Source organism: Acipenser ruthenus, chromosome 43 (assembly GCF_902713425.1).
Source record: "Acipenser ruthenus chromosome 43, fAciRut3.2 maternal haplotype, whole genome shotgun sequence".
NCBI classification, from domain to species: domain Eukaryota; kingdom Metazoa; phylum Chordata; class Actinopteri; order Acipenseriformes; family Acipenseridae; genus Acipenser; species Acipenser ruthenus.
This window is the reverse complement of record NC_081231.1, coordinates 1,843,101-1,856,854: the sequence shown is the minus strand read 5'-3', so window position 1 is coordinate 1,856,854 and position 13,754 is coordinate 1,843,101. Positions and strand designations below refer to the sequence as shown.

The 13,754-nt window shown below is 46.0% G+C and overlaps 1 protein-coding gene and 1 long non-coding RNA gene across 2 annotated transcripts; one reads left to right on the top strand and one right to left on the bottom strand.

The window, feature by feature from the left end:
- The first annotated feature begins 3,350 nt into the window (after positions 1 to 3,350).
- Positions 3,351 to 4,997, top strand: LOC117967841 (uncharacterized). Its single transcript, XR_009311540.1, has 3 exons — positions 3,351 to 3,494; positions 4,065 to 4,116; positions 4,925 to 4,997. It is a non-coding gene; the product is annotated as an uncharacterized LOC117967841 (long non-coding RNA).
- Positions 4,998 to 6,074: 1,077 nt separating this feature from the next.
- LOC117962620 (probable palmitoyltransferase ZDHHC24) lies at positions 6,075 to 12,919 on the bottom strand. The gene is made up of 3 exons (XM_059012097.1): positions 11,734 to 12,919; positions 10,625 to 10,902; positions 6,075 to 9,013 (listed from the first exon to the last, which is right to left on the bottom strand). The coding sequence occupies exons 1-3, from the start codon at positions 12,036 to 12,038 to the stop codon at positions 8,691 to 8,693; spliced, it is 906 nt and encodes a 301-aa protein (XP_058868080.1). The 5' UTR covers positions 12,039 to 12,919; the 3' UTR covers positions 6,075 to 8,690.
- Between the last annotated feature and the right edge of the window lie 835 nt (positions 12,920 to 13,754).

Below are 13,754 nucleotides of genomic sequence, written 5' to 3'. Positions count from 1 at the left end.
ATCGCTTGGAGACTCTTTCTTTTCTCATGTCAACACTAGCAATATATTTTGGTTCCTTCTTGCTTGTATTTTATAAACTATACTATACTGTTTTATACAAGATGAAATCTCTCCTCTCTCTTCTCTCCTCTCTCCTCTCTCCTCTCCCTCTCTCCTCTCTCCTCTCCCTCCTCTCTCTCTCTATCTCCTCTCTCTCCTCTCTCCTCTCCCTCCTCTCCCTCCTCTCCCTCCTCTCTCTTCTCTCCTCTCTCCTCTCTCCTCTCTCTCTCCTCTCTCCTCTCTCCTCTCTCCTCTCTCTCTCCTTTCTCCTCTCTCTCCTCTCTCATCTCTCCCTGCCCAGGCTGGTTCTTCTCAGTCATGGACGCTAGCTTCCTCGCAGTCTACCTGTTGGAGTTTGTTCTCAAGGTCGCTGTGTTGAGGAAAAAGTTCTTCAAGAATGCATGGAATGATCTGGGTAAGAAACCCAACCTGACATTGAGATCAATCAGCTGCGAGGAATCGGACATAAGAACATAAGAACATAAGAAAGTTTACAAACGAGAGGAGACCATTCGGCCCATCTTGCTTGTTTGGTTGTTAGTAGCTTATTGATCCCAGAATCTCATCAAGCAGCTTCTTGAAGGATCCCAGGGTGTCAGCTTCAACAACATTAAGCAATGACAAGCGACTAGAAGTCTTTTTCAATGTCTTCAAGTGCTTTGATTAGAAGAAACGCAAGGTTAGTGTCTGATAGGAGCTGCACACATTGCTCTTAACAGGACCATTGAGAGATCCTTCACACGTCATCCATCGGGGGTGGAGTCCACAGCAGCCAGGGATACAAGCATGTGAATCAAAACTCACTTCAACACTGAAGACATTGAAAAAAATCGTTTTATTAAGTTTTATTAAGAATGGCCTCATCTCGTTCGTAGATTCTCTTGTGTTCTTATGTATGCCAGGAGGCTTGGTGGTCCAGTGGTTAAAGAAAAGGGCTTGATGCCAGGGGGTCCTCGTTTTTAATCCCGGCTCAGCCACTGACTCCCTGTGTGTGACCCTGAGCAAGTCACTGAACCTCCTTGCGCTCCGTCCTTCGGATGAGGCGTAAAAACAAACAAGGTCCTATTGGAAGCAGCAGTTGTTGACGAAGCATAGCTCACCCCCTAGTCTCTGTAAGTCGCTTTGGATAAAAGCGTCTGCTGAATGACTCATTCATAATAATAATCTTGATTCTAGCAGGTTTTGCCCTGATCCTTGTCTGTCTCTCTCTGCAGACTTTGTCATTGTTTTCATGAGTCTCATCGACTTTATTCTTCCTCTGATCGAGTCCTCGGGCAGTTTCAGTGGAAATGCCTCCTCGGTATTCCGGATTCTCCGAGTCTTCAAGGGAATCCGGGCCATCCGGGCGTTCCGAGTGCTCAGGACTATCCGGTGAGGGGGGGAGTGCATATCCCTGCAGACGAAGATCTCGTCCTGTTGAACAGCTTTAAAGCATGACCAGTTGGGGCAGCAAGATTTTGAATATTTGCCCCTAGTGAGGAAGTCTAATTTAACAGGACAATCTAATTGAGTAGGATAATCCATGCATTTTAATCCATGCTTCCAGTAGCCAGTTCATTATTTGAACCTGTCCTCATAGCTCATTGAGTCCTGGGATCAGCCTGGTTCTTTGTACCGTCTCCAGTTCAGTGATGATTTTGTAGTGACCAGAACTGGACACAGTATTCCAGGTGGGGTCTAACTAGAACATTGTATAACCTAAACCTCCCAAGACTTTTGGCAATGTGACCTAACCACACGTTTTTCAAAAAAGGTGATAGAAATGATTCCAGCAGTCACACCTCTCTCTCTCTCTCTCTCTCTCTCTCTCTCTCTCTCTCTCTCTCTCTCTCTCTCCCTCCCTCTCTCTCTCTCTCTCTCTCTCTCTCTCTCTCTCTCTCTCTCTCTCTCTCTCTCCTCAGTTTCCTCCAGAACCTCCAGGCTATCATGTCCACCTGCATGCAGTCCCTCCAGTCAATGGGAGCCATCATTGTGCTCATGTTCACCTTTCTCTGTATCCAAGACACTACCAGCAGCTCACTGCACTGGGTCATGCTGCAGAACCATGCAGACAGTCTTGGGTATTCCTGTTCTCTGTGCACATGCAGTCACTCCCTCGGTTAGATCTCAAGTGTCCAGCTTTGAAAGAAATGCATGTTATTGCATTGCGTTTTTATTTTAAAACTGACATGCGGTGCTGCAGGATGTTATCAGTTTTCTTGTTCCGTTTGCAGTGTCCCGTTTGGGTCTATTTACATGATTAGATGCTATTCCTAAAAGTTGGTGTGTAGTTAAGCTAGCTAATTGCAGTTTTTTAAAACTACCTTTGCAGAAATATATTATAGTATTCTTGACTAGCTTTTTAATGCACTGTGATGCATAAGCAGAGCAAAGGTACTTAAATTATGCAGTAGATTAATAATCATCATTATTAGGCCCACAAATATGAAAAAAGTTGCTTGATAATCTCTCAGTGCTTGTTGTGCAGGTCTATAAAGAAAGTGACTCAATATTGAACCCTTTTATCTACCATGTTTTTACAGTATAATATATACATTTGTCTGCATGTAATATTTTCTTTAGAGTAGGATTTTTCTTGTGAGTCAGAGCTGGCAGGCTGTGCTCCTTAGCTCCGGTCCTCAGTCATGTTCGCTGTGATATTCCGGGAGATGTTCTACCAGTCGGACCCGGATCGCTTCGGCACCATGTTCAACACCATCTTCACACTCTTCCAGCTCCTCACCCTGGACGACTGGTCCTACATCTACACCACCAGCAGGGAAAGAGGTGAGCCAGCCTGTGCTGCCCTGCGACACCTGTAAGTTAGCTAATATAGTCAACATGTACTTTGTTAAATATGAAACTGTACATGCTGTAAATTCAGAGCTGTTGGGATGACAGCATGGGATACAGCGAAGGCAAAGTCTTGTAAACACTGTAACTATGTAGTGGAAATGTTCAGTGTTGAGAAGGCTGGTTCTGACAGTGCCGTCTCCCTTCACTCTTCCAGGATCCTGGTTCATCATTATCTTCCTGGCTCTTTACATTGTGGTGGAGTATTTCACCTTCCTCAAGTAAGTGCACACAGGAAGTGCAAGACAATCTAAAAGCATGGCTTACAAACGGAGATCACTTTAACCGACTGTAGTTCCAAATGTTTTTACATTTTGTAAAACACGTGTTTCTTTCAAAACTACACATTTGCGACCTGTCTAATGAATGGATGTGCACGGTGGAGAACTGCTGTTAGCTGTAATTACTTCAGACAGACTTGAGGGAACACGAGGCCTCTTGTGCAGGAACAGCGGCTTGAAACCTGGTTCCAGGAGACCCAGTTTGAGGTCGCTGTATCAAACCATCTCCCTGTGTGGAAGCCCTTCTGATCTCCGGTTTTGCTTTTCAGCTTGTTTATCGCAGTGTTGGTCGATAACTTCCAGCTCACCATCAAGAAACGAGTGGCAAGGAAGAAACTTAAGGTGATGCTACAGCTGGACAGAACGCTGCAAGAAATGCATTACCTTCGCAGTGTCCTGAGCTGTCCGTACCACAGCGTTAGATTTTGTATCACGTTGCCGATACAATTTTTAATCACAATCATTGGTTATAAATTTCTCAATGTGGGCGCTCGCCAGGGGAAAGAGAATATCTTCCAAGGATCGCAGTGTATCCAAATAACGCTCCCTCCTGCAACACTGCTGGTTATCACAATGCGGCACTCACTTCATCACCAGCATTGTTGCAGGAGGGAGCGTGATCCGGACGCACTGCGATGTGCAGAGGAAAAAAATATCTCCTTCTCCTGACGAACGTTCCCGAATAAAAGTATGATGCGTGAATAAAAGAAAAATCAAAGCAATCAGGATTATGTTGGGGGAAAAAAATGCTGGACACAGCAAAGGTAACGCAATGCGTGTCTTGTAAACACTGCAGGGGGGGTCTGGAAGACTTTAAGACTGGGTTAAGAAGCTTCTATTGAGAGTGAACTACTTTTGAATTCTTGCAGGTGGGCATGCATTTTATTAACACAGCTTTTTAAAATCTTCCAGTCTACTGCCAAATTCGACTTTGAGGATGACATGGGTTCTCCTAAGAGAAGGGGTAAGCAGTGTCTTATTAATTCAACTTAATGTTCGTTATAATAACTATAGCTAACAAAATAATCCCATTAATGGTTATGCACTTGGCTACACAGGTCTCAAAATGTGCAGTTTTGAAAGAAACACGTGTTCTAGCAAATGTATTTTAAAACAGACATCTGGTGCTGCACTAAGTTCTCAGTTTGCTTGCTTTGTCATCCAGGAAGTCTATGAGGGTAAGTGACACTTCCTGACACAGAGAGTGGTGAGGGTGTGGCATGGGCTACCTAGCCATGTTGTTGACGCTGAATCACTGGGATCCTTTAAGACATTGATTAGCTACTAGTGTGGACGGACAGAGAGACACCTCCATATGTCCCCACAATCTGATTGCGTTAAATAATGTTCAGGCCAAATTTCATCACCCTTTGTTAAGACTTTTTCCAGATGTATGCAAAATAATGACACAAATGTACAGAAAGACATTTGCATCAAATCCATGAACATTATACACCTGTAGCCATTGTTTGGCTACTGTGGACCTTGTGGATTTGAAGAACCGGTTTCACTCCTCTCCTAATCATTGTGGAGCTGAAGCTTGTAGTCGATCTCCTCCTAGCGGCTGTTGAGTTAATAAATACTGACATCAGCATCAGACCCATACTTACCTCTTGACTACAGAGTCTTTAGCTGAATGGTAAGACGTTCATCTTTGAAACGTATAGTTTGCGGTTCGCGTCCGACCCTCGGCCTCTCCATTCAATTGAATGCACTGAGCTGTTCATTCATTGCAAGCTGTGTGACAGACTGCCTTGTCTGTGCCCCTTTAGACAGCCAGATGGAAACCGAACAGGACGACGAAACGTTTCTGAAGAACATCATTAAAGAAAACTACAGTCAGAGGAAGTACCCTGAGAAGTAAGCAAGGGCTTTATTGTACTCCTGTGGGTTACAGTGTGAATGGCCTCCTCTCGTTCTCATAGCTCTGTTCTCCTCCCCTCTCTCGCTCTCTCTCTCTCTCAGGGAAGCTCAACTCATGTTCAGATATTTCCAGCTGCTGCTTGAGATTGAGAAGCATCATCACTCGTTCAGAGCGCAGGCAGCCACGCTGGAGAAGATCATCGACTCCTCCTTCGAGGTACTGAGATTCTAGAAAGAGTCTCACAATCACAGCGCTGTGTCCACATATAACAAGTTTCCTTTCCTTGAATGCATTAGAAGTTACACACGTTGTTTAAAGGAGGCTTGGTGAGCCAGTGGTTGCAGAAAGGGGCTTCTTATCTAATCAGGAGGTTCAAATCCCGGCTCAGCCACCGACTCACTGTGTGTGTGTGTGTGTGTGACCCTGAGCAAGTCACTGAACCTCCTTGCGCTCCGTCCTTCGGATGAGACGTAAAACAAACAAGCTCCTATTGGAAGTGACTCTGCAGCAGCAGCAGCAGCAGTTGTTGATGATGCGTAGTTCACCCTCTAGTCTCTGTAAGTCGCTTTGGATAAAAGCGTCTGCTAAATGACTATAAGCTACCAGTTCGTGGAAGAATCGGACACCGCGCTGGTGTGTGTTCCTGGAGGATCTTGAGGCTTCTCCAATGCACCTCCAAGTGCTGCAGTTTCATACAGTCTCTACACCCCTTTGCAAAGCTTAGTGCTGGCTTACCTCTGTGTGTCAGCAACATGTTCACCAGACAACTCCTGCTTCGCACAAGGTCAGGTGAGGTCAGTTCTATTGATTCTTTCTCAGGCAATAAAACATTCTGTCCCTGACAGCAGCCAGATAACAGCATGCTTTGCACAGCTGCACTCAGAATCAGAGGTTTGCATTCATAATCTTTTCATTAACTCTGTACAGCGCCCGACAAGACTATCTTATCTTGCGTAACGTTGCGTAGCCCATGATTACTGCTGATTAGGGTCTGTGATGCGGTTTGTACCCCTCTTAGCTTCACAGTAGGGTAGAAATAAAGACTCAAACACATTAGCTATGAAAACAAGTCTTCATTAAACTAGCACCTCACATGGAAATAATGAAACGCACAATTGAATATATTAGAAAGAAACTTTAAGTTGGCACAAGTACTGCACAGTTTTAAATGCATACGAAAGCATTGCTCCCTCCAAAATATATATATATGTGTTTGTGTGTGTTTGGTGAATAGACTACAAAGCAGGAGTTGATTAAGATAATGTAGTTGCTTCTTAAGACAACTAGAAAAGTACAGTCTTTTATGGATTCAGTCATCTGCAGGAAAACCCGTATTGACGACCTGAAACGAGACTTTGTTTAACTCTTGGGAATGAGATCTGTCACTTGTAAACCACTCAGTGCAAAAACAAGTTGCCTTCTGCCTGTCACACTCCACACAGTGACCACGATAACTGCCTTGATTCTGCACCACCCCCCCCCCCTCCCCTCCTATAGACGTTTCAGAGAGCAATCCGATAAACTCTCAATCTGTAAACAAATATCTGTAACCCTTCAGGTGCTCAGCAATTATTACATGACTGTGAGGACCTCTGTGTGTGTGTGTGTGTCTCTGTGTGTGTCTGTCTCTGTGTGTGTATGTGTCTCTGTGTGTTAGTGTGTGTGTGTGTGTGTGTGTGTCTGTGTGTCAGTGTGTTCGACTCTGTGTGTGTGTCTGTGTGTGTGTTAGTGTGTACCTCTGTGCGTGTCTGTGTGTGCGTGTCTCTGTGTGTGTATGTGTGTCTGTGTGTGTGTCTCTGTGCGTCAGTGTGTGTATGTGTGTGTGTGTTAGTGTGTGTGTGTGTGTCTCTGTGTGTCTGTGTGTGTGTGTGTGTGACTCTGTGTGTGTGTGTGTCTGTGTGTCAGTGTGTGTGACTCTGTGTGTGTGACTCTGTGTGTGTGTGTGTGTCAGTGGGTGTGACTGTGTGTGTGTGTGTCACTGTGTGTGACTCTGTGTGTGTGTGTCTGTGTGCGTGTCTGTGTGTGTGTGTGTGTGTTAGTGTGTGTGTCTCTGTGTGTGTGTGACTCTGTGTGTGTGTGTGTGTGTGAGTGTGTGTCTCTGTGTGTCTCGTGTGTGTGTGTGTGTGTGTTAGTGTGTGTGTGTGTCTCTGTGTGTGAGTGTGTGTCTATGTGTGTTAGTGTGTGTGTGTGTGTTAGTGTGTGTGTGTGTGTGTGTGTTAGTGTGTGTGTCTCTGTGTGTGTGTGTGTGTGTGTGTGTTAGTGTGTGTGTGTGTGTGTGTCTCGTGTGTGTGTCTGTGAGTGTGTGTGTGTGTGTGTGTTAGTGTGTGTGTGTGTGTGTGTGTGTGTGTGTGTGTCTGTGTGTGTGTGTGTGTGTGTCTCGTGTGTGTGTGTGTGTGTGTGTCTCGGTGTGTGTGTGTGTGTGTGTGTGTGTGTGTGTGTCTCGGTGTGTGTGTTAGTGTGTGTGTGTGTGGGTGTGTGTGCGCACACTGGTCTCACTGTCCCTTTACCTTTTCCTCATGTTTGCAATCATTCCGAGTGGGTCTTAGTGAGAATCCGATTGCTTTTTTCTCTTTACATGTTTGATAAGTCTGTGCTAAGAGTTCAGGAGCTTCTCTCCAGTTCTAATTGTCTGCCATAGACATCTGTACCACAGGCTAGATCAGCCAAAGCTCCATTAGTAAGCACCAGCGCCATCTAGTGCACAGCAGTGTACTGCCAGGAAAAGCAGATTTGATTCCAAAGTGGCAGACCACGAGATACACTTTCAAATGTAGTAACTGCAAAAGAACCAACAAGTGATTGTAGAGATAATTAAAAGGTGCGGGGTAGTCAATACATATATATATATATATACATATATTATATTAGCTGACTCTCTCTCCTCTTCTCCCCATCGCAGACTACAGAAGAGGATTTTCACAAGGACTAGAAGTTTGGGTCTTGAGAGGCAGCACAATAAACACTTTGTTTTTATAACCCCGCCAGGGCCACCTGATGTCTTCAATCTGACAGCGGCTACACAATGGTTCTGAGTGCGTAACACCAAACTCAATGAGCGAGGAGAGACCGACACAGAGGGCCGACAGCACTGAGCTGCTTGTCTTAGCTGCCAGATTGAGTATATTGATTATTTCAATGCTGGCGGTGTTAGATCATCCATAACTATTAAACACTTGATGGTGCTAAATTTGGAAACACTAAAGCTGGGAACACAGAGCCGCTGTGTGGCTTGGAACTTGGTTTCGGGAGACCAGGTTTCAGGCCACTGCACGGCACTCCAGGGGAGACTTGGGGTTTGATACAGGAACCTCAAACTAGGTCTCCTGGTTCCAGGTTTCAAGCCGCTGTTCCTGCACAAGAGGCTTCGTGTTCCCTCAGCTTAAAGTTTGGGATAGCATTCCCACAGCATAACCAGATTGCCTCTCGCATCACAGACTTGTCTAAAGTAATTGTAGCCAACAGCAAACATGGTGATGAATTTGGAACTTGAAAATTAAATCAGTGACAGACGTTTCGAGCAGAACTCTTTGTCACTGTCTCTTTTCTTGATGATATTAAGATCCACTAGTGCTCAGATCAGTAAACTGACCCCCACAGTCCTCCATGCCGTTTGCCTGGGTTGCTCACAATACAGTTCTAGGAGTGAAGCTGCGGCTGGTCCCCGCTGAAGGGGGCTAGTTTCTGGGGGGCCCCGGAGCTGCAGTACTGGGGGTCTCAGCCAGGGGGGCAGTGACCTGGAAGTGGATCCCGTCGCCGGGCAGGGGTGAGGGGATGAGCGGGCACAGCCAGGCCAGGTACCAGCGCTGCCCCAGGCACTCGCACGCGTTCCGGCGCCAGCCCAGGCTGTACGGCCGGCGGCTGGAGTACCACTCCCGCGTGGTCTGCCCGCGGAGCATCAGAGTCACGTGGAAGAGGAGGAACGCAGAGACACACAGGCAGCCCACCACGCAGGTGTCAGCGATGAAGGCGAAGAGGAACGCACGGGGGGTCACCTGACCTGAGAGAGAGAGAGAGGAGGGGGAGAGAGAGGAGGGGAGAGAGGAGGGGGAGAGGGAGAGAGAGGAGGGGGAGAGAGAGGAGGGGAGAGAGAGGAGGGGGAGAGAGAGAGAGAGAGAGAGCGAGAGAGAGGAGGGGGAGAGGGGAGGGGAGAGAGAGAGGAGGGGGAGAGAGAGAGAGAGAGAGAGCGAGAGAGAGGAGGGGGAGAGAGAGAGAGAGAGAGCGAGAGAGAGGAGGGGGAGAGGAGAGAGGGGGAGAGGGAGAGAGAGGAGGGGGAGAGAGAGGAGGGGAGAGAGAGGAGGGGGAGAGAGAGAGAGAGAGAGAGCGAGAGAGAGGAGGGGGAGAGGGGAGGGGAGAGAGAGAGGAGGGGGAGAGAGAGAGAGAGAGAGAGCGAGAGAGAGGAGGGGGAGAGGGGAGAGGGGGAGAGGGAGAGAGAGGAGGGGGAGAGAGGAGGGGAGAGAGAGAGGAGGGGGAGAGAGAGAGAGAGAGAGCGAGAGAGAGGAGGGGGAGAGGGGAGAGGGGGAGAGGGAGAGAGAGGAGGGGGAGAGAGAGGAGGGGAGAGAGAGGAGGGGGAGAGAGAGAGAGAGAGCGAGAGAGAGGAGGGGGAGAGAGGAGAGGGGGAGAGAGAGGAGGGGGAGAGGGGAGAGGGGGAGAGAGGAGGGGGAGAGAGAGGAGGGGGGGAGGGGAGAGGGGAGAGAGGAGGGGGAGAGAGAGGAGGGGGAGAGAGGAGAGAGACAGAGAGAGGAGGGGAGGAGAGAGAGAGAAAGAGAGGGGGGAGAGAAAGGAGAAAGAAAGAGAAAGAGAGAGGAGGGGGACAGAGGGGAGAGAGAGAGACAGAGAGAGAGACAGAGAGAGAGAGGGTCAGTAAGTAATATAACTGGTAGGGATGTGCAAAAAAAAAAAAAGTCACTTCTTGTTGTGATTGACAGGGCTGGGGGTTCTGTGACAGAGAGCGAATGAATCCTAGGGGGCGGAGTCATCACCCTAATGCGGTACGTGATGTGTCAGTCATGGACTGGAGGGACGTGACTGAACTAGCTATCGCAGGGGGCGTGGCTAAGGGTATAACAGGGGGTGTGGCGATGTAATCGGTCCCTTTGATGTGGTTATTATTATTTATTATTTATTTCTTAGCAGACACCCTTATCCTTACAATTGTTACAAGATATCGCATTATTTTTACATACAATTACCCATTTATACAGTTGGGTTTTTTTACTGGAGCAATCTAGGTAAAGTACCTTGCTCAAGGGTACAGCAGCAGTGTCCCCCACCTGGGATTGAACCCACGACCCTCCGGTCAAGAGTCCAGAGCCCTAACCACTACTCCACACTGCTGTGGTTATGATAAAGACCGGTAAAGTAAAGTGACCGTGTCTGTGTTGTGTGTTGATCTTTGCATTATTATTTCAGGACTGAACCCCGTGGTTTACATGCTGGCGATACACATCACGCGTAGAGCCAGTATTATTATTCAACCGTTTGCAAACCGGGAAAACAGAAAAGAAAGAAAGGTTTTGAACCGTGACCTGTGCACTGCAAACCACTGGATCACGGGGACCAACAGAACGGAGAAACTGACTGTCCCTTTCGAGCAAGAAGGCTGTCTCACCGATAACCAGCATGATCCAGGGCATCAGCAGCAGCATGGTGCTGTGCAGGGTGAGGCCCTCCTGAAGAATGAGCATGAACACCTCCGAGTTGAGCACCACAGCGTACAGCAGCCCCGCGCTCATGTACAGCAGACAGCTCAGGAAATAACGGTAATTTCGAAAGCCCACGCACTGGCCGAAGAAAACGCAGTGGTGATCCCGTCGAAGCACACAGGCCTTGCAGTCGAAGCAGTGTGAGCAGCGGGGAGGGATGTGAGTCTCGCAGCTGTAGCAGTACCTGCAGCGAGAGGGGGTTATCTTAATTAGGCATCTTAAACAACTTCTAAAAAGTCGCACGCGTTTTACCATTTGGGGCTGCGTGTTCCTTTGTCATACTGTTTTAATTGAATTGCATGTGTGGCCTATTAAAGTGGTCAATTAAATCAGACAATTTTCAGTCACAGCGGTTTGATTTCATCTGCACGACAAATCGCAACGGGGTGTTTGAATATATTTGCACACTGCTGTAAGTCTCAAGTGTGCAGTTTGGAAATCTGTGTCCTTTCATTTTAAAACCCGATATCTGGTACTAAACTAGGATGATGAAACTTCTGTTTGCAGACCTTGCTTTCAGATCGTCTTGCGCTTCCTGGGTCACAGGGAGAGCGACATCATCCTCACCCCTTCGCTGGCTTCTTTGCTGACTAACCAGCTTCTGAGGTGGAAGGATCAAGAAAGTAATGCTAAACGGACTTCCTGAAGGCAAGGCGAGCAAACTGAGAACTTTCTTCTGTCTAGTCTAATACCAGATGGCTGTTCAAAATGAAAATAAACTTTGCAATGGATCTTGCCGGAGGGAACAGTCCGGACTAGGAGTTTTTGTCAACGTCTTTAAATCAGTTTATAAAACACAAATTTTGTGTCACATGAAACGTGAAACACTCACTGACACAGCATTCCAACTGCTGTGTCTCCTCTGTGACTCCGCCCCCCCCCCCCCCCTTCCACGACCATGGTTCTAGAAGGCAAATCTTGAGTTCCAGGCTTAAAAAACGGCCACTAAAATAAATTATATTACCAAATAAAATATAAGTGTGAAGGTTGGTGTTTTTTTTAATTATTAACTTACTTCCAGCCTTGCCCGAATCCAGCTCCTTCGAGAAACACGCCCCGAATGCTGGGGCTCCTCTTCAGAAACAGCCTTGCGTTCCACATGATGTTGCCCAGCATGAAGAGCTGGGAGGCGATGTGCGTCGCTTTCCACACCGCGCTCCACTCGCCGTGCTTCTCTCCCGGGTCCCGGGGCGCCTCCACCACAACCAAATACATCACTTCGGCCGTGATGGCCAGCACCAGGAACGTGTTGATCACAATCGGCATGAACTGACAGCACGACTCGGCGCGGCTCCACACTCGACCCGACAAACGGATCATTTTTATTAACGATTTTTAAAACAGTATAGCCAAAACAAGGATACGAAAACAGTGTTTAATTTATACTGCTAATGCTGGTCCACCAGTTTGGTTTAGTGTGTGCAATCATTGACGTAATTTCCAAATCAAACGAGTTCTAAGGTTCAAACCCCGACAGCGGCAATATAATAATAATAATAATAATAATAATAATAAAGCAGTATTTATTTTACGTATTGTATTTAGTTAGTTGCCCGCATTGTATTTTATAACTTTCCTTCGCTCAGTAATGTGGTCGTGCTATTCATTCAAATAGTAATTAATTTGTCATTAATGATTCATATCAGAATCCTGCACAATATTAACCTATTGATATTAGTTGTTAATACTGTCTCGCCACATGCAAAGCATTTGAAGTGTCTCTTATGTTGGCTGAGCAGCACACACACGCAGAAGTTCAATCTGTACAAATCTATTTTTCCAGAAGAGAGAAAATGTCACACGGACGTTTGAAATGATTCGAAACTGACAACTTAAAAAATGACCAATCACGACAACGACTTCTCTACAAAATACACGTAGTGACGTCTATAATTATCTCTGTTATTAGTAAATATGTGAATTTGCGTTAAACCGTACAAGGAAACGCACAGACAGTAGGCTATTGGCGATTCTAAAAAAACTAAAAGAAAAATCGCCACCCGGATTATAATAATAATAATAGTATTAGCTCTAATCAATAAATATCGCGTGACTTCCTGTATTCATAAGCCTTTTTAAATATATTTCGATATATTTATTTTTATTTTTAAATACCCCTTCCGCCCACCTATCGAAACACAACACGGACCTTGCTCTCTGTTCAGTTCGCAGGCGCTCCGGTTTACAATAATAAAAAGAGCGGTGAATCTGGTGCCATTTTGGCTCCACAGTCACGCAGAATCGTATAATTATCCATAGAGAGGTTGGAGCCAACATGGCGGACACAGCCGTGCAGTTTCATGACCTCCCCGATTCTATGAACAAAAACGGGCGGGGCTTGCTGTTGTGATTGACGTGTTGGGGGACCAATAGAACAGTGGGTTTTTTTTTAAAAAGATTTTTAAAGTGTGGCGCTGGCTTACCCCTTTTAACCAATAGAGAGAGCTGAAAGACAGTTGGGCGGGAGCTTGTTGTGCTGACTGTGTTTATTGATCTGTAGAATAGAATAAGTCATACTGAGCTATAAACAAAGTTTTATTATTTTTTATTTTTATTATATAGGATCAGCTGAATAAAAGACGCTAGATTTTAATTGAGCTGTAAAAATAACTTGCTTTGCCTTCAGTTTGCGCTTCTCACCTGAAGAGGTGCTATCGTATTTTAAAGACATATTTAGTGATCTTATTAAAATGTTACACCTATATATATATATATATATATATATATATATATATATATATATATATATATATATATATATATATAATCACACACAAGCACAATAAAACACCTAAGAGCACTTAGTAAAAGTGTGCTTTACAATTCTTCCCTATGCTTTACCACACCTCTCTGTGCTTTACAATGCTTCCCTATGCTTTACCAGACCTCTCTGTGCTTTACAATGCTTCCCTATGCTTTACCACACCTCTCTGTGCTTTACAATGCTTCCCTGTGCTTTACCAGACCTCTCTGTGCTTTACAATGCTTCCCTATGTTTTACCAGACCTCCCTGTGCTTTTACTATGGGTCACTCTT